Source organism: Pseudophryne corroboree, chromosome 3 (genome assembly GCF_028390025.1).
Source record: "Pseudophryne corroboree isolate aPseCor3 chromosome 3, aPseCor3.hap2, whole genome shotgun sequence".
Lineage (NCBI taxonomy): Eukaryota > Metazoa > Chordata > Amphibia > Anura > Myobatrachidae > Pseudophryne > Pseudophryne corroboree.
Window position 1 is genome coordinate 710505489 of NC_086446.1, and position 21464 is coordinate 710526952.

At 44.7% G+C, this 21464-nt stretch overlaps 1 protein-coding gene across 2 annotated transcripts in view; it reads left to right on the forward strand.

The window, feature by feature from the left end:
- The window catches only part of LOC135056667 (alpha-2-macroglobulin-like), a 502865-nt gene that overhangs the window by 308315 nt on the left and 173086 nt on the right, over window positions 1-21464 (forward strand). For both annotated transcript variants that reach the window (XM_063962110.1, XM_063962111.1), the window contains 4 exons: window positions 1153-1243; window positions 6001-6226; window positions 11078-11198; window positions 15872-15993. In XM_063962110.1, the coding sequence (XP_063818180.1) occupies window positions 1153-1243; window positions 6001-6226; window positions 11078-11198; window positions 15872-15993 (560 nt within the window). The remainder of the gene's footprint in view (window positions 1-1152; window positions 1244-6000; window positions 6227-11077; window positions 11199-15871; window positions 15994-21464) is intronic.

A 21464-nucleotide genomic window follows, 5' to 3' on the forward strand; every position in this document is an offset into this window, starting at 1 on the left:
CTAATTACAAATAATCTTTACTCTTTATAATGTATTTATTGGGCACATTTTCATAAACAGACTTCCCTTCCCTGTACACATGCCTTAGAGTCACGCAGAGATCTTGATACACACCCAGGTCACTCCCATGGCACGCTCCACAAGTCGGGGCTGTTACATGCGATCACAATGACACTACTCTATTTTTCCTATTTCACAAAAAGGCAGATCTGGCCAAGTTCTGTCTGACTCAGAATCGGGCACTATACAGCTGTGTCCCAGCTTATCCTACAAGCAAATTGCGGCAAATGCAACACATTTGCTGCGATTAGCATACCCGCTGGTGTGCGCGTGCACTGTGCACACACCTGATATCCATAGCATCGCATGGTAAGAGCATTCCCACGATCAGGGCTCAGCTTGTCACAATTGCGATCTGGTCATTCGTGGGTAAGATCACAGCGGCCACATCTGTAAGTGATACTCTTTTATTTGTCTAGTGTTTCCTGAGAGTCTTATAATTATTGCTTGGAAAAAATCTGAGGTAAACATACAATTAAAGTCCAATACAAGACTTACTGTAAAATGGTTCATGTTACTTATGGTGCTGTATGTCACAATGGGCCTGATTCATATGTGTAAGTAAAGCAAAAAAAAACAAGTAACTGGGTCTGGAACAAACCACGTTGCCATATAATGGGAGCAAATACATTTTTATTTTCTGCTGTGCAGGGTAAATACTGGCTGCTTTTGCATGTAGCCCACAAATGTTAGATAGCTTTATTTTTACACTGCAGTTTAGATTTCACTTTGAATACACCCCACCCACATATAACTCTCTCTGCACTAGAGATGAGCGGGTTCGAATGTAACGCCAGAATTAACGCCAGTTCGGTTTTATCCAGATGTTTCTTATTGGCTATCCAAAACACGTGACGTCCGTGAGCCAATAAGATGCCGTTTTGAGAACCGAGTAAATCCGAGTAAAACTGAACCCGCTCAACTCTACTCTGCATATATTACATCTGCCCCACTTGCAGTTCAGCATGGTTTTGCCCAGTTACTGGGATTTTTGTTTTCCTTGCAAACCAGAATCAGGCCCTTAATGCAATCAGATATAACTGTTACTTTATTTGTTCATTTGCTTCTTCTGTCCCATTCACCTTATGCCAGTCACTTTCACTCAAGTGGATCAAAAGCGGAAGAAGCATCTCAAAAGAAGATACTTCCAAGACACCTGGTTGTTTGACTTAGTTTCTGTGGGGTGAGTGTTTCCCTGCTGTAACTATTATACAATGTCTGTCATTTTGGAGGTTACTGTACCTATTATTCCAGCTAACATGAGAAACAAATAAGTTTCTACTTATACAATTATTCTTAGAAGCTAAAATGACAAAAATGTCACACATTGCATTACGGTTGTTCAGTATCAGTTTTCTGAGAACCCACGATGGTATTATCCATAATAGTGTGATGTAAAGTATGGAGAACATATACTGGGCTCACAGCACAAAGAGCTATTTTTTGACCTTTTGTGTGCAGGAAAACACGAGGTGCTTGTTTCCAAGTTCCCCAAGACCACAGTATTTCCTTCTGTCTGCAGGTTCTCTGGGATATGTAAGGGATGCTGACGCACAGGATGCCGAATGTCAGTATACTGACATCGGCATCCTCAGCGCCAGAATGCCGGCGGGGTGGGGGGTCAAGCGCACCGAAGCCCGCTGCAGGTTCTATTCTCCCTCTATGGGTGTTGTGGACACCCACAGAGGGAGAATCACCCACTTTGCCGGTATTCCAGTGACGATATAGTACCCATGTCAGGATCCCAGCATTGGTATTGAGACAGCCGGGATCCCAATGGCAGGTATGGTGAGAGTGACATTTGCAGTGTGATAAGCAGGTATGTTGAGAGTGACATTTGCAGTGTGATAAGCAGGTATGTTGGGAGTGCAGTTTGCAGTGTGATAAGCAGGTATGTTGGGAGTGACGTTTGCACTGTGATAAGCAGGTATGTTGAGAGACAAGTTTGCAGTGTAATAAGCAGGTATGTTGGGAGTGCAGTTTGCAGTGTGATAAGCAGGTATGTTGAGAGACAAGTTTGCAGTGTGATAAATTAAGCAGGTATGTTGGGAGTGCAGTTTGCAGTGTGATAAGCAGGTATGTTGAGAGTGACGTTTGCAGTGTGATAAGCAGGTATGTTGAGAGTGACGTTTGCACTGTGATAAGCAGGTATGTTGAGAGACAAGTTTGCAGTGTAATAATCAGGTATGTTGAGAGTGACATTTGCAGTGTGATAAGCAGGTATGTTGAGAGTGAAGTATGCAGTGTGATAAGCAGGTATGTCGGGAGTGCCGTTTGCAGTGTGATAAGCAGGTATGTTACATCGAAACATAGAATTTGTCGGCAGATAAGAACCACTTGGCCCATCTAGTCTGCCCCCATTTTTTTTTTACATTATTTTTATCTCTAACCTTATTTGATCCTTATTTCTTTGTAAGTATATCCTTATGTCTATCCCATGCATGTTTAAATTGCTCTACTGTCTTAGCCTCTACCACCTCTGATGGGAGGCTATTCCACTTGTCCACTACCCTTTCTGTGAAGGAATTTTCTGCAAATTTCCCCTGAACCTCCCCCCCTCCAGTCTCAGTGCTGTCCTTGTGTCCTATTGCTTCTCTTCATTTGGAGAATGTTTCTCTCCTGGACTTTGTTAAAACCCTTGATATATTTGAAAGTTTCTATCATGTCCCCCCTTTCCCTCCTCTGCTCCAAACTATACATATTGAGATTTCTTAGTCTTTCTGGGTATGTTTTGTGATGTAGGCCATGCACCATTTTAGTTGCCCTTCTTTGTACAGTTTCTAATGTATTAATATCCTTTTGAAGATATGGCCTCCAGAATTGAACACAGTATTCTAGATGAGTCTGTACCAATGACCTGCTGTATACAGTGGCATTATTACTTCTTTCTTCTGCTGCTGATTCCTCTCCCAATGCAGCCAAGCATCTGACTAGCCTTCCTCATTGCTTTGTTACATTGCTTACCTGCCTTTAAGTCATCTGAAGTAGTGACTCCTAGATCCCTTTCCTCCTCAGTAGTTTCCAGTATAGTGCCATTAATAGTACATTTAGCCTTTGGATTTTTGAGACCCAAGTGCATGATTTAGCATTTTTTGGCATTAAACTGTAATTGCCTCACTCTTGACCATTCATATAGTCTACCTAGATCCTCAATCATTTGTTTTACCCCACCTGGTGTGTCTACCCTGTTGCATACCTTTGTGTCATCTGCAAAAAGGCATACTTTCCCTTTAATGCCATTTGCAATGTCACCAATAGAGATATTAAAAAGCACTGGTCCAAGTACAGATCCCTGGGGTACTCCACTGGTAACATTTCCCTCCTGTGAATGCACTCCATTTACCACAACTCTCTGTTTTCTATACTTCAACCAAGATCTTATTCATTCAATAATCCTAATATCCAATCCCAAACTTTCAAGTTTATTTAGCAGTCTGCGATGTGGAACTGTGTCAAAAGCCTTACTAAAGTCTAGATAAGCTATATCCATGGCTCCACCTTTATCCATCACTTTAGTCACACAGTCAAAAAAGTCAATAAAATTTGTTTGACATGATCTCCCCCCAGTGAATCCATGCTGTTTGGGATCCTGTAAATTGCTGGATTTGAGATAATCTACAACTCTTTCTTTTAAGAGTGTTTCCATCAATTTCCCTACTACTGATGTAAGACTCACTGGTCTGTAGTTGTTTGCCTCTTCCTTGCTTCCACTTTTGCGCAGTGGGACTACGTTTGCTCTTTTCCAGTCCTCTGGAATTACTCCTGTAGCTTATGACTGGTTGAATAATTCTGTCAGTGGTGCTATCAGCACCTCTTTAAGTTCTTTTAGTATCCTTGGATATATCCGATCTAGCCCCATAGATTTGTCCACTTTCAGCTTTGAGAGTTCTGTTAGGACCTTCTCCTCTGTAAATGTACTTGTGTCATTGTCCTGAATATCCCTGCAACTTAACTGTGGCCCCTTCCACTCTCTTTCAGTAGTAAATACTGAGCAAAAATAATTATTAAGATGATCTGCTATTAAATTGTCTCCCTCAACAAGACTCCCAGTGTCTTTCTTTAGTTTTATTATTCCGCCTTTTGTTTTTCTCCTTTCGCTTATATACCTAAAAAAGTTTTGCCTCCTTTACCCACTGACTGGGCCATTTTCTCCTCAGCTTGTGTTGGGAGTGAAGTATGCAGTGTGATAAGCAGGTATGTTGGGAGTACAGTTTGCAGTGTGATAACCAGGTATGTTGGGAGTGAAGTATGCAGTGTGATGCGCAGTTATGCTGGGAGTGCAGTTTCCAGTGTGATAAGTAGGTATGTTGGGAGTGAAGTATGCAGTGTGATAAGCGGGTATGTTGAGAGTGAAGTTTGCAGTGTGATAAGCAGATATGTTGAGAGTGCAGTTTGCAGTGTGATAAGTAGATATGTTGGGAGTGCAGTTTGCAGTGTGATAAGCAGGTATGTTGAGAGTGCAGTTTGCAGTGTAATAAGCAGGAATGTTGGGAGTGCAGTTTGCAGTGTGATGAGCAGGTATGTTGGGAGTGAAGTATGCAGTGTGATGAGCAGTTATGTTGGGAGTGCAGTTTGCAGTGTGATAAGCAGGTATGTTGGGAGTGAAGCATGCAGTGTGATAAGCAGGTATGTTGGGAGTGCAGTTTGCAGTGTGATAAGCAGGTATGTTGAGAGTGTAGTATGCAGTGTGATTTGCAGGTATATTGAGAATGCTGTTTGCAGTGTGATAAGCAGGTATGTTGAGAGTGAAGTTTGCAGTGTGATAAGCAGGTATGTGGGGATTAAGTTTGCAGTGTGATAAGCAGGTATGTTGAGAGTGAAGTTTGCAGTGTGATTTGCAGTAATGTTGAGAGTGCTGTTTGCAGTGTGATAAGCAGGTATGTTGAGAGTGAAGTATGCAGTGTGATTTGCAGGTATGTTGAGAATGCTGTTTGCAGTGTGATTTGCAGGTATGTTGAGAGTGCTGTTTGCAGTGTGATAAGCAGGTATGTTGAGAGTGCTGTTTGCAGTGTAATAAGCAGGTACTGTATGTTGAGCTGCCATATTCTGAAAGAAAGCAGTTACAGATGAATGGAATAGCAGTGAGCAGAGTACAGAATGTCACTACAGAAATGTGGGGAAGTCCTACAGCATTGACAAGCAGACATTGTGAATATAGCAGACATACAGTATGGTGTGAATATAGCAGACATACAGTACGGTGTGAATATAGCAGACATACAGTACGGTGTGAATATAGCAGACATACAGTACGGTGTGAATATAGCAGACATACAGTATGGTGTGAATATAGCAGACATACAGTACGGTGTGAATATAGCAGACATACAGTACGGTGTGAATATAGCAGACATACAGTACGGTGTGAATATAGCAGACATACAGTATGGTGTGAATGATCTAAACTGGATTTGTTTAACCTGTTAAAGAGTTTACAAGATATTACTACCAGTATACAGGAGACTTTATGATTAGTTGAATCTTGTGCTGCTTCTTAATGTCTATAATAGGTGCAGGGTATGTGGTGAAAATGGACTTTATGGGGTATATTTACTAAAGTGCGCCTTTACAAAGGTTGAGCTGTTGGCCATAGCAACAAAACAGATTCTACTTACAGATGTGTCCCGTTGTATCCTTTCAAGTGAATCGCAGTGTATGCACACTTCCGCTATCCATTACAGTCAATGGGGCCGCTTGCGGTTGCGACTAATCCCAGCATGCCATGATGCCTGTGCATCGCGGTGCCACTACTGTATGCTGCAAAACGCAGCAACAAACCAATAGGACACATCTGTATCAATTAAATAGCACCTTCTAGAAGATAATAGCTAGAACATGATTGGTTGCTATGGGCAGCATCTGTAAATCAGCACTAATTTTTGCTTGTAAGTTTTAACAACATAAGGAACGATACAGAACTACAGTACTCTTTTCTTATAGCCCAGAGGGACACACAGAGCTAAACCTGACTACCCCTGATAGTATCACCAAGTGGGAAACTGATGTCATCTGCCTGGGGATGTCTGGGATTGGTGAGATAAAGGATGTAGTGCTGACCACCTTCCAACCATACTTCATCGACCTGATATTACCCTACTCTGTGGTGCAAGAAGAGAAATTTACAATAAAAGCCCTGCTCTTTAGCTATGAGAAGAAATGTATGCTGGTAAGTACTGTACAATCATTAGTAATAGTAAAATAAAATGTATTGTCAACATAGGTGTATCTATAATGGGTGCAAGGTGTGCGGTGCACATGGGCCCCTGGGATCCCACACCGCACACTCTGCACCATTCATTATTCTTATCCCTCTGAAGTCCTGTGGTGGAGGCCAGCAGAGTTCTGTGGCACGGTGGCCAGTTTCCTGGTGATTTGTGCATGCACACTGGAGATGTCCCCGGGAACAAAGAGCAGCACCATGTTCTCGGAGACCTGCACTTGCACAGTAGACTCTGGCATAAAGCCAGAGTCTGCTTGCTGCCAGACTGGAGGGGGCCTGCACGGAGTCTTCACACGGGCCCTCTCCTCTCACAAAATGGGGATGCGGTCAATTTACCTACAATCAAAATCCCGACGGCCAACATACCGACAACCATTGACTGACGGTCAAAATCCCGACAAGGTCAAAATACTAACATTTAAAACGTCGACAGGTCAAAAATTCAACATGAATTTTTCAAAATTTTTTAATTGAAAACGATTTGTTCCTTCTTTACCATCCCTGTGGACCTGGAGGGGGAATATAATAGTGTGCTGAGCGCAGCGAGGCACCGTGCCTGACGCGAGGGGACAAAATACATTTATACGGTGTCCATGTTGACCTATGTCAACATACACACCAAAAAAAACAGTGAAACACTTGTGTCGACTTTTTGACCTGTCGACATTTTAAATTTCGGTATTTTGGCCTTGTTGGTATTTTAAAAGTCGGGATTTTGACCTTGTTGGGATTTTGACCTTGTCTGTATTTTGACCGTCGGTCAATTATTGTCGGTACTTTGACCATCGGGATTTTGATTGTATGTATTTCATACTAAACCCCTTAAAATGCCCGTTTGCCAACCACAGCATTGAATAATTTGTTTGTATACTGCAAAAATAGGTAAAAATAATAATCTACAATGTAAATCTGATCGCGTAGATTACTTATTTGCTTAGGGCTTTTTTTTTCTGTCAGTGAGGAAATAGAAATTACCATTCCGTATATCTAACAATGACACGTAAAAAGAATATTTTATCAGCGAGCATTATATTGTGCACCTTGGTATATATATTAATGTGTCACAATAAATGCCCAGAATCCTCAATTTTGTATTCTTATCCAACTGAGGGTGCAACTGTAGCTCTCCTCCTAATGAATTATAGATGTGTCCTGTTAACTATTGTTGCAGTCGTGCCAAACAGTCCTTCTTGATGCACCAGGTTCCGTGCAACTTGACATCTTTTTCTCCTACACCTCAGTCACAATGTCATGTGACAAAACTGTTTTATGAGACTGTACTGATTCATTTGAAATGCGACACTTGTATATCTGTGTGTGACTGCGTCTGAGTCTGTATATGAAGTGCTACAATGCAGTGGCCACAGTGCTTTTTTTTTTTCACTCCAAGTTCTGTTGTGCCTCGTATACAGACTCAGTCGCACACAGATATACAAGTGTTGATATAAAATGAATCAGTACAGACTCGTGAAGCAGTTTTGTTACATCACAATGCAACTAAGACACAAATCCAGGCAATACAAAACATACAAAAAACCTTGATGCAAGCAGAGTCACCCGGGACCTGGCAGTTCACTTGTGGCAGGCTTTTCACGCCACATGATGTATTGAGGCTAGGTGTATAAGGAAGAAGAAACACAGGTTGTGCTTTATTAACACAGTCACCTGTTAAGATTAATCAATTTTAATAAAACCATCAAAATACATAATTACACATATGAATATAATTAATACCTCCCGGGAGTGGAAACACTGTAAACGAAGGTATGATATAAAAGTACAACAATATACAACTAGTAGCACTTAATTATTAATATGTACAGTAAGTCTACTTATAAATAAAATTACAGACTAAGAGCTGGTGTAATGCCAAACAATTCATCAGGGCCGTAACTAGGGGGGGGGGGGGGGGGGGGGAGACAGCTCCCAGGGCAATGTTTCTGACCCACCTGTCTGCCCGCAGCTGGTATAGTGATGTAGTGCAGTGGATAGGGGAATGTAGTGCAGTGATGAAGTGTTATGATATAGTGCAATGTATGGGGACACACAAAGGAGCATGTAGTTGAACACGCTGGCGGGTATTTGAGGCACATAGGGGAATATTGTCCAATAGTATCCTCTTTTTTCGCATTTTTTGATAATATGATTATTTTAGTCTGACAGAGTTTGTTTGTTTTTTTGGGAGGGGGGCGCCAATTTTCTGCCTTGCCCCGGGTGACGAAAATCCTAGTTTCGGCCCTGAATTCATATATATATTATTTTGCAGAGGTGAATAATGGTGGATAATTGCAACAGTTACCATATGTAACAAACTGTCCAAATGTATCAAAATAATATCACAGATGACGTGCAACGCAAGGACTCTCAGATAAACAGTCAATCCCACAGTGACAAAGGGTCTTGCAATATGGATTTAATTATTGTGACCTTACAGAACGGTTTTCTCACCAAATCACTTGCAGAAATCTGGTTGTGGCTTGACCGACCATTCGCCGCTTACCTGACCTGGCAGCGCAGCTTCGGCACACTCAACTCCTGTGCCAGCCGAAGTAGTGACATGCACACCGCGTGATGATGAACAAATGCAGAGCCGCAGCTCCGTGCTGCTAGATAGTCAGAATGTGCTGCTCCGGTGCACTCGAATCCCATGCTGTCTGGACTGATGGTGTGTGCACACTGTATGCTAGTGATCTGGTGCAGGGCAGTGGCTCCGTATAGCTATTACCCCTTTCACATCGCAATGCCGTATCCCACCCGGGAATTGGAAACTGGTCCTTACCAGGTGGGACACGGCATTGGACCCTTTCACACTGCCCTCCCAACCTGTTGGGTTGATATCGTGGATGGGGGCGGAGCCGGCATCATGGGTGGGTGCGGAGGAAGCACTGGGAGATGACACCATGTCTGCGCCGCTTCTCCCTATGCAGTGAACGCATCTACCTGGCAACTCGTTCACACTGCACCTGACCCGGTATTTAACCCGGGAATAACACTGCTTTATTCCCAGGTTGAATTACCGGGTCAGGCGACCCGGGAATTCGACCATGGCCCCTTTCACACCGCACATCGACCTGTGTTGACCCAGAAATATACCGGGTCGATACTGGGTTATTTTTGCAGTGTGAAAGGGGTATATGTGTGCTGGCTTCTAGCTTGTTGGTAACAAGAGATCCTATGTAGGAGAATACAATGCCCAACGTGAGTAGGGGGCACACAGACACCGGCAAGTCCAGATAGGTCTATGAGGAGTTGAGGACACATCTGTAAAGCTTTGATCACTATACATAAAATGCTCTCTGAGGCCTACTGTGCCCAATAAGATTCGCTGCTCTGCCACACAGATATAACTGAAGAGGAGAGAGATTAAAGGTGTTATATAACAATTTTTTGAAAAATTGCTATGACCCAGGGATCATAGTGACAATGGGGGTCATTCCGAGTTGATCGCTCGCTAGCTACTTTTTGCAGCGCTGCGATCAGATAGTCCGCCGCCCATAGGGGAGTGTATTTTTGCTTTGCAAGTGTGCGAACACTTGTGCAGCCGAGCAGTACAAAAAAGTTTTGTGCAGTTTTTGAGTTGACCAGAACTTACTCAGCCGCTGCGATAACTTCAGCCTGCTTGTGTCCGGAATTGACGTCAGACACCCGCCCTGCAAACACTTGGACACGCCTGCGTTTTTCCAAACACTCCCAGGAAATGGTCAGTTGCCACCCACAAATACCTTCTTCCTGTCAATCTTCTTGCGATCAGCTGTGCGAATGGATTCTTCGTTAAATCCATCGCTCACATCGCTCAGCAACGATCCTCTTTGTACCCGTTGGACGTGCCTGCACATTGCGGTGCATACGCATGCGCAGTTTTGACCTGATCGTACCGCAGTGAAAAAACTAGCGTGCGATCAGGTCGGAATGAACCCCTATGTTATTTGGAATGTTGGTAGTCTATTTACTGATATATTCTGTGGATAAAAGTGCTACAATATGTCCACTTTCTAAGTTCTAATAATTTATCTTAAACTGTAATTATCTCCTTTTCTTATAAACGTAACTTACAGATGTAGCCATGCTCAATGCACCCGCGGCACGGGTGGCGTGCCATGGGTGCAACTTAATACGCCAGGCTGTGTCTAGCCACAGTCCCTTGTACTCCTTTAGCAGTGCATGCATGCACGTGTCATTGTCCGCTGGCACACTACCACACCAGCTTTGCCGTGACTAGGACGCACAGAGGCAAATCTGAGCCCAGCTACATCTGTAACACCATCGAAAAAAACAACCAAAAGAGCGCTGGCAAGTTTTATAAATGTATTAAAATATTGTAAATATTTTATCTATTAAACAGTTACATAAATATTATCACCCTATACTGTATAACAGTTATTACTTTTCAATGGCTTTGTCCCACCTAAGGCTGTATAGTGCTAGACTTATTACTTTCTCCAATTACCTCTAAAATACAGACTTTTAGCTTTAGCTGGCCATATATTAGTAATTTATTAAATTCCTTCATTTCTTTATCAAATCTTACGTAGTACACTATTTTGCCTGTTTTAGTTCTAAAGACCACATTGTCTAGACCAGAGGTTCTCAAACTCGGTCCTCAGGACCCCACACAGTTCATGTTTTCCATGTCACCCGGCAGCTGCACTGTGTATCACCAACTGTCACATTTTAAAATTCTGCAGGTGACCTGCAAAACATGAACCGTGTGGGGTCCTGAGGACCAAGTTTGAGAACCTGTGGTCTACTCTAGACTATTCACTCATTATTGACACATTTACTCTCTTATTACTACAGGTGGTGGCTGCACTGTCTGATTCAGAGGATTTCACAACAGTCCACAGCAAGGAGCAGGCCAGATGTGTCTGTGAAGGCCACTCAACCTACTTTACCTGGGATGCCACAGTCTTAAACCTGAGTAAAATATAATTACTGTATATAGTAATCTGAAACTCTTTCGTCTTACAAAACAGATATTGTACCTTCTCTCATAATAGACTTTCAATAATGTAAAACTTGCATTGTGTCTCACCCTTCTGCTAAGAGCAGTGCCAGATTAATGTCTACATGGGCCTGGAGCTGAAATTCATGAAGGGCCTATTGTGTGTCGCTGCACAGAGTCGGGTTATGGGGGGTTAGGCAGGGGATAATTTTTTTCTCGAGGGACCAGCGGCAATGCTTTTGCATCTCTTCGCTGCCACGGGTCACAGCGGCTGCCTGTGATGTCACGCAGCTGCCGCGGCCCGCCCCCCCCAACGGTCCGGCCATGCCTGCGTTGGCCGGACCGTGCCACCTAAATGGCAGCTTAATTCTGCCGTCCATCCCCCTCCTGCCCAGCGACCGCCTCTGCCTCAGAGGCGATCGTTATGCACCAACGGCGCATGCGCAGTTCCGACCCGATTGCTGCACTGCGATAAACTGCAGCGTGCAATCGGGTCGGAATGACCCCCATGGAGCAGAGAGAGAAAGTTGTGGAGCAGAGAGAGAGGCGTGGAGCAGAGAGAGAGAGAGACGTGGAGCACAGAGAGAGACGTGGAGCAGAGAAAGGGAGACATGGAGCAGAGAGAGAGACATTGAATAGAGAGAGAGAGATGTGGAGTGGAGAGAGAGATGTGGAGTAGAGAGAGAGAGACGTGGAGTAGAGAGAGAGAGAGACGTGGAGTAGAGAGAGAGAGACGTGAAGTAGAGAGAGAGAGACGTGGAGCAGAGAAAGGGAGACATGGAGCAGAGAGAGAGACATTGAATAGAGAGAGAGAGATGTGGAGTAGAGAGAGAGATGTGGAGTAGAGAGAGAGAGACGTGGAGTAGAGAGAGAGAGAGACGTGGAGTAGAGAGAGAGAGACGTGAAGTAGAGAGAGAGAGACGTGGAGTAGAGAGAGATAGATGTGGAGCAGAGAGAGAAAGATGTGGAGCAGAGAGAGGGAGACATGGAGCAGAGAGAGAGTGAGAGAGGGACGCAGAGTGACAGAGAGACGTGGAGCAGAGAGAGACGTGGAGCAGAGAAAGAGAGACGGGGAGCAGAGAGAGAGAGAGACAAGGAGTAGAGAGAGAGAGAGACGTGGAGTAGAGAGAGATAGATGTGGAGCAGAGAGAGAAAGATGTGGAGCAGAGAGAGGGAGACATGGAACAGAGAGAGAGTGAGAGAGGGACGCAGAGCAGAGAGAGAGACGTGGAGCAGAGAGAGAGAGAGACGCGGAGCAGAGAGAGAGAGAGAAGGAGCAGAGAGAGAAAAATGTGGAGCAGAGAGAGAGACGTGGAGCAGAGAGAGAGGGAGAGGGAGATAGAGAAAGAGAGACATAGAGCAGAGAGAGAAAAATGTGGAGCACAGAGAGGGAGACATGGATCAGAGAGAGAGAGAGAGAGAGAGAGAGATGTGGAGCAGAGAGGGAGGGCAAAAAGACACTTGAAGCAGAGAGAAACATGGAGCAGAAAAAGAGAGAGAGAGACACTTGGAGCAAAGAGAAAGAGACTCTTGGAGCAGGGAGAGATACCTGGAGCAAAGAGAGAGAGAGACCAGGGGCAGACAGAGAGAGAGAGAGAGAGAGAGAGAGAGGAAATCTTGGGAGTGTAGGTGAGGCAGTGAATGAGGGATGGGATAATGAAAAGTGGTCCAGCTGGCGGAGTGGTACAAATGATGGGAGTGTGACAGGCTGGGTGAAGTACACGGGACACCGGAGCAGATGACAGCTGTATGGGGTGGGGTGGGGGTGATAAATGCTGGTGCTGGCCCCTTGTACACAAACACCAAACTAAGGGGGAGGGGCTTAGCGTGACCTGGGGCGGGGCTTAGCGCAGGCCTGCGGTGGAGCTTGGGGTGACACGGAGGTTGGCTGGTTGGTTGTGCAGGGCTGCTAGCAGCTTGGGAGGGGATTGGCAAAGCTTTAGCTGGTTGTTGTGACTGGACTGGCGGAATGCTGTTTGTGATGACAGGAGAAAAGTTTTTTCTTCCCCTGTCAACATTATCTGCATTGCATTAGATCCTGTAGGCCTATTTTCAGTGGGGGGCCTGGAGCTGCAGCTCCAACGCCTCATTGTTAATCCGGCCCTGGCTAAGAGGCGGTAAGTAGGGGCATGATCTTATGTCCATCAAAGTGGTAGTGGATTGATTGGCATTGACAGCATTGCTAAGCGCCACTTTCCCAGCCTATCACAGAAGACATGATGGAGTAGCAGCTGGTAGCTTCAGATGTATAAAGATGCCAAGTGTTTCCAGTGGCAAATTTCCCATTATGCACGTGAGGCACGTGCTTAGGGGCGGCACTTGTTTGGGGGCGACACTTGATGCTTGTGTTGGTACTGTCAGCCCAAAAAGTACCAGTAACTGCTAAATATTTCCACTGTACTCTACCATATGCCATCTTGAATGGAGTGTAAGTGGGTAGGACATGCACGTACGGCCCCTGTAAACTGTCCTACTTAGTAAATAAGTGTACATAATTAAAATAAAAAAATTACATAGTGGATTTGTTTTAATGATTCTATTAAATTGTCTATCATAAAATGAGGGCTTATAACCAATCAATAAAAATATAAAAATTGTCAGGTGGGGTGGGGGGCGGCCGTTACTGTTGTGCCTAGGGGCGGGATCACCCCTTAATCCACCCCTGGCTGTTTCTCCTTCATAACAGTGACTTCTTAGTTTTTTATTTTTAATACATTTGCAAAAATCTAAAAAAAACTTTTTTCATGTTGTCATTATGGGGTATTGTATGTAGAATTTTGAGGAAATTTATTCAATTTTGGAATAAGGCTGTAACATAACAAAATGTGGAAAAGTGAAGCACTGTGAATACTTTCCGGATGCACTGTATAAACCACAAAAATCAAAGATGAGGTTTTTTTTTATTGTATCAGTTGTCAGACTCTCCTACTTTATCTAATTACTAGATGTGTAAAACATAAAGATGTTCTCCAGAAATCCAAATCCAAACTAATTTTGTTGAGCCGCATTGAACCAATAGCGATCTGAATCTCCAGATGAGATCCGATCCAAACCAAGTCCCGGTTCGTATCTACTAGCAGTTCAGAATTCAGTTTTTAAATCAGATTTTGGGGTTTTGGATTGTAAAATGTACATGATTTTAGCGGTTTTCATCGGTTTTAATCGATTTTTATAAATGATTGTCAATCTTTTATCAATTTTTAACTGAACTAAAAACCAATCCGAACCTAAACATTTGAGAATAGTTTTTCCAAAACACGGTGATGAATCAGAACCAATACCAAAACATGGGGGTTCAGCACATCTCTAGTAAAAATAACACCATCTACAATACACCTTATGCAAAGCAACATGTAAATTAACAATCATCATCATCATCATCATCATTAATAGTTATACATATTACAATTTATGATGGGATTAAAAGACATATAACGTGGAATTATTAAGAGTAGCATATATTTTCATTACTGACCTAGTGTAGACGTAGCTGCCAATGAACCTTCAAAATATAACCTATTGTATTGGATTACTCAATCCTCTGAGATGGAGTCCTGGAAAGCAGTAATGGAAAATATGGACCAAGTGATCAGTCAAAGAGAGATAATATACACAAGCAACTTGTATGAGATGTGACAGTTTTTTAAATCAAATGCAGTTAAAGGGAGGTGCACACACTCCTACATGGCCCATGGCCTCCGAGCTACAACGTAGTCCCCGCATGCCCCCACTCACCAACCCATTACCTAATAAACATGATCCTAGTCAGAGCAGTGATAGCCAAATGGAGGTGTGTGCGTGCTTACCTTGTGCATCCACTCACATCCCTACAGGTGTCACTGACATACCTGCCATTCCCCATAATTTCAATCACCTACCAAGTGAGTGCTACTCTATCATCCAGCAATCCCTTGCTTTTCTACCCTCCACCCCTGTTCCGCTACTGACTATCCCCTGAGCCACCCAAGAAACCCTTACTCTGCTGTCCACCACCACACAGCAACAACTACTACTACTACTACTACACTGCCCTCTGCCAATCAGTACCCCCTATTTTGCTTTCCTCTACCACCAGAAACTCCTTACTATGGGGAAGAGAGGGCGAGAGATTGGAGGAAAAGGGGGGAGTGGGAGCAAGAGAGAGAGAGAGAGAGAGAGAGAGAGAGAGAGAGAGATTGGAAGAAGACAGGTGAGAGAGAAAGAGAGACAGAAGGAAGATGGGAAATGAGGGAGAGAGATATAGAGAGAGAAATTGGAGGAAGACAGAGTAGAGAGAGAAAGACAGCTGAGAGGAAGAGGAGAGAGATTGCAAGAAAAGGGGTAGACAACAATGGCTGGAAGAATGGGAGATATGAAGATGGTATTAAGTTGTGTAAATAGAAAGGTGGGAAGAAGAGGCAGAGATTGAGAAGAGAGATATGGGAGGAACAGAAGAAGAGAGGGAGATGAGAGGAAGATTGGGAAGAGAGATGGAAAGGTGGGAGAGGAGAGAAGAAAATTATCTCTTCAACTCCGGGAACAAACTTAGCGACCCGGTGAATGACTAGTCCAAACTACTAGTAGTATTAATGAAGTATCAGAAAGTATATTTTTAAAATATGGGATCTATTCAACGTGCTGCATAATGTTGTTCTACCTTCACTTTTCAGAGAACTTAAAGATCCATGTGACCATTGGTTCTCTGCATGTGGATGGAGGTTGCAATGCAGATCCATTTTTGTTGGGAAAGGATCACAGAGAAGACTCTATTGAAAAAACTATTGTGGTCAAGGTAAGAGGTGAATGGTCGTATAACATCAAAGGTTACCTGATACTACACTATATGGACAAAAGTATTTGGCCACACCTGTTAATGAATGAATTCAGGTGTTTCAATCAGACCCGCTGCCACAGGTGTATAAAATCTAGCACCTAGCCATGCAGTCTCCATTTGCAAACATTTGTGATACAAAATGGTTTGTCCTGAAGAGCTCAGTGACTTCAAGCGTGGTACTGTGATAGGATGCCACCTCTGCAATAAGATGGTTTGTGAAATTTCATCCCTGCTGGATATTCCACGGTCAACTGTAAGCGATATTATTTAAAAAATGGAAGCGTTTAGGAACAACAGTAACTCAGCCATGAAGCAGAAGACCACATAACATTACAGAGCACAGTCACTGACTGTTCAGATATATGGGGTGTAAAAGTCACCAACGCTCTGCTGGTTCCATTGCTGCAGAGTTCCAAAATTATAGTGGCATTAATGTTAGCACAAAAACTGTGCGACGGGAGATTAATGGAATGGGTTTCCATGGCCTCACACCACCAAGTCGAATGCCAAGCGTCGGATGGAGTGGTGTAAACTAAAGCACACCGACACTGGACTGTGGAGCACTGGAAACGTGTTCTGTGGAAAGACTTATCACACTTCTCTGTTTGGCAGTCAGATGGGCAAGTCTGGGTTTGGCAGATGCTGAAAGAACATTGTGACTGTTGCATTATGCCAACTGTGAAGTTTGGTGGAGGAGGGATAATGGTATGGGGCTGCTTTTCAGGGATTGGGCTAGGCAGTGCCAGATTAATGTGCACATGGGCCTGGAGCTGAAATATAGGAAAGGCCTATTGTTACACTGCAAAGCAGTGTCCATTAGTTAGATTACACCGCATAGTAGTGTCCGAGTCACATGACACCGCACAGCAGTATCTGATAGTTACATTCCACCGCACGGTATCGTCTGCTAGTTACATTACACAGCACGGTAGTGTCCGAGACACTTTGCATCGCACAGCAACGTCCGATAGTTACATTACACCGCACAGTAGTATCTGAATCACATTACACGGCATAGTAGTGTCCGAGTTACAATACACCGCACAGCACCGTCCGATAGTTACATTACACCGCACAGCAACGTCCGATAGTTACAATACACCACACGGCAGCGTCCGGTAGTTACATTGCACAGCACCGTCCGATAGTTACATTGCACCGTATAGCACCGTCCGATAGTTACAATACACTGCACGGCAGCGTCCGATAGTTACAATACACAGCACAGTAGTGTCCGAGTCACATTACACCGCACGGCAGCGTCCGATAATTACATTACACCGCACAGCAGTGTCCGATAGTTACATTACAACGCACAGTAGTGTCTGAGTCACATGACACCACACAGCAGCATCTGATAGTTACATTCCACCGCACGGTAGCGTCTGCTAGTTACATTACACTGCACGGTAGTGTCCGAGACATGTTACACCGCACAGCAACGTCCGATAGTCACATGACACCGCACAGTAGTATCCGAGTCACATTACACTGCACAGTAGTGTCCGAGTCACATTACACTGCACGGCAGCGTCCAATAATTACATTACACCAAACTGCAGCGTCCGACAGTTACTGTACATTACACTGCTCAGTAGTGACCTAGTCGTATTACACCGCATGGCAGCGTCCGATATTTACATTACACCGTACACTAGTGTCCAAGTCACATTACACCGCACGGCAGCGTCCAATAGTCACATTACACTGCACAGTAGTGTCTGAGTCACATTACACCGAACTGCACCGTCCGATAGTCACATTACACCGCACGGCAGCGTCCGATAGTCACATTACACTGCACAGTAGTGTCCGAGTCACATTACACTGCACAGTAGTGTCCAAGTCACATTACACCTCATGGCAGCGTCCAATAATTACATTACACCAAACTGCAGCGTCCGACAGTTACTGTACATTACACTGCTCAGTAGTGACCTAGTCGCATTACACCGCATGGCAGCGTCCGATATTTACATTACACCGTACACTAGTGTCTGAGTCACATTACACCGCACAACAGCGTCCGATAGTCACATTACACCGCACGGCAGCGTCCGATAGTCACATTACACCGCACGGCAGCGTCCGATAGTCACATTACACTGCACAGTAGTGTCCGAGTCACATTACGCTGCACAGTAGTGTCTGAGTCACATTACACTGCACGGCAGCGTCCGATAGTCACATTACACCGCACGGCAGCGTCCGATAGTCACATTACACCGCACAGCAGCGTCCGATAGTCACATTACACTGCACAGTAGTGTCCGAGTCACATTACGCTGCACAGTAGTGTCTGAGTCACATTACACTGCACGGCAGCGTCCGATAGTCACATTACACCGCACGGCAGCGTCCGATAGTCACATTACACCGCACGGCAGCGTCCGATAGTCACATTACACCGCACGGCAGCGTCCGATAGTCACATTACACTGCACACTAGTGTCCGAGTCACATTACACCGCATGGCAGTGTCCGATAATTACATTACACCGAACTGCAGCGTCCGACAGTTACTGTACATTACACTGCTCAGTAGTAACCTAGTCACATTACATCGCATGGCAGCATCCGATATTTACATTACCCCGTGCACTAGTGTCCGAGTCACATTGCACTGCACGGCAGCGCTGATAGTTACATTACACCGCACAGCAGCATCCGATAGTTACAATACACTGCACAGTAGTGTCCAAATTACATTACACTGCACGGCAGCGTCCGATAGTCACATTACACCGCACGGCAGCGTCCGATAGTCACATTACACCGCATGGCAGCGTCCGATAGTCACATTACACCGCATGGCAGCGTCCGATAGTTACATTACACCACACGGCAGCGTCCGACAGTTACATTACACCGCTCAGTACTGTCCTAGTCACATTACACTACACGGCAGTGTCCGATAGTTACATTACACTGCACGGCAGTGTCTGATAGTTACGTTACACCGCACGGCAGCGTCTGATAGTCACATTACACCGCACGGCAGAGTCTGATAGTCACATTACACTGCAAGGTAGTGTCCGTATACACACTGGCCGGAATTCAATTGATTATCATGCATGATAAATTAAAACAGTATGCCATTAAGGTCACAGAACATCCACACATAACTTTAAGTGTGAGAAAGTCCTGGGCATAGGGCTACACAGCATATACTCCTTTGTACCTCAAACCTCAGCTGCAGAACACCTCACAGATCACACAGGCGGGGAGCACTGCACTGCAGTGTACTGTCCAGTCGGCGGGGCTTAGAACGGCCCGGGGGTGTGGCTTCAGGCAACAGGGGCCAGGGGACTCAGCAGTGGAAGAACCAGGGGGCTGAGTAAGTTTATAAAGGTCCCACAGAGACACAGCTTGGGATGGCAAGTGAGAAGAACTTTGAGCAATCGTGGGCAAAGCTGTAGATGCACCAGGAGGCGGAGCTTATCACGATCTGGGGGGAGGAGCTTACTTCGATCCTGGGTATGTGCTTCATTGGGCAGTGACAGCTGCTGGCAGCTTCAGAGGGGATAGGCAGAGTTCTGTCTCTCGTGACAGGAGTCGAGTGAGGGAATGCTATTGGTGATAACAGGAGAAAAGTTTTTTTTCCTGTCAACACTATCTGAACTGCAGGGGATCTGTGGGCCTATTTCCAGTGGGGGGCCTGGGGCTGCGGCTCCATCGGCCCCATTGTTAATCCGGCCCTGGGGCTAGGCCCCTTATCTTTAGTGAAGGGCAAGCTTAATACTTCAGCATACCAAGACATTTTGGACAATGCTATGCTTCCAACTTTGTGGCAACAGTTTGGATAAGGCCATTTTCTATTCCAACATGTATGCCCCAGTGCACAAAGCCGGGACTATAAAGACATGGGGGGGTCATTCTGACCCGATCGCATGCTGCAGTTTTTTACAGCGGTGCGATCAGATCTGAACTGCGCATACGACGCGACCACAATGCGCAGGCGTGCCGGTCCCTGGCGATGCCCATCGCCAGGGAGTGACAGAACTAATAAAGAAAGCGATCGCACCTGTGACCGCAAGAAGATTAATAGGAAGAGGCCGGCCGCAGGCGTCAACTGACCGTTTTCAGGGAGTGGCCGTCCGAACGCAGGCGTGCCCAGCTGTTTCGAGGGAGGGATCCTGATGTCAGCTCCGTCCTGGATGATTGCAACGGGTGAGTAGTGTAGAAACTGCACAAACTTTTGTTTGTGCAGCTCTTTGCACAAGCGAGCGCTCCCCTGCACAGCGATTCCCCCCCTCCCCTGTAGACGGCGACTACCTGATCACAGCCGTGCTAAACGTAGCCTGCTAGCGATCAGGTCGGAATGAGGGCCATTGTTTGATGAGTTTGGTGTGGAAGAACAGAGCCCTGAATTCAACCCCATTGAGCACCTTTTGGATAAACTGGAATAGAGTTTGGAAGCCAGGCCTACTCGTCCAACATCAATGCCTGACCTCATAAATGCTCTTCAGAATGAATGGGGACAAATTCCCACAGATACACTCCAAAATCTTGTGTAAAGCCTTCCAAGAAGAGTGAAAGCGGTTATAGCTGCAAAAGGGGGACCAACTCCATATTAAAGTGTGTCATTATAGTCTGTGCTTGTTTAATGGTCAGTCATCCGAATACTTTTGTCCATATAGTGTATATTGAAAGTTACTATATGTTAAATGTCTGTTGGTTGTCATTGTCATTGGTACATATTGTTGCACAAGCCCTCCAGTACCAGCAATAGATATGGATCTTGTTAAGGTGATATGTATTTATAATAAATCAGTGAACAGAAATTGATACATAAGTCTTTTCATTTACGCCGTCAAAAGGAAAAAGGTGATAATAATAGTGTAAACCGTATAATAGCAGATTGAAATAGTGCAATGTTTCCCAAACTGCATACTCGGGACCTATAATGATGGTTTCCTGACCACTTGTGGGCCTTTAGAATTTGTCAGCAGTATACTGTAGTAACTACTGTATTGAGCGTAGGCAAATTTGCTTTTATGCTTCATTAACAGCTACAGTATACTGATTTACACTCATTCTATAGCTATATAACTTTACATGTAATTTTCTAAAAAAAAATACTGTGACTATTCAATATACAGGATATTATTTTGCTACATGAATATATAAAAGTTTTTTTTGGCATATTCTTGATTCTAATGTAGGGCCTGACTCAGAGTTGTATGCAATGCTGATTGCTGTCACAATTGAGTGATTATCGTCCATCTGCGCATTCATTAAAGTCTGTCCCTGCAGTGTAAAATCTTGCATGAATTCTCGCGGTAATTCAGAGCTGCTTGTTGTTCTCCAGCCGGAGAATAGAGCACAGTGTCAGTGTCCTGCCATAGTGCATGCGTGTGCACTTGTCAACCAACGTGTTTCTCCAAGCCCTGCCTTATTCAAGGATCCTTGAGAAAGGCAGGCTTGCC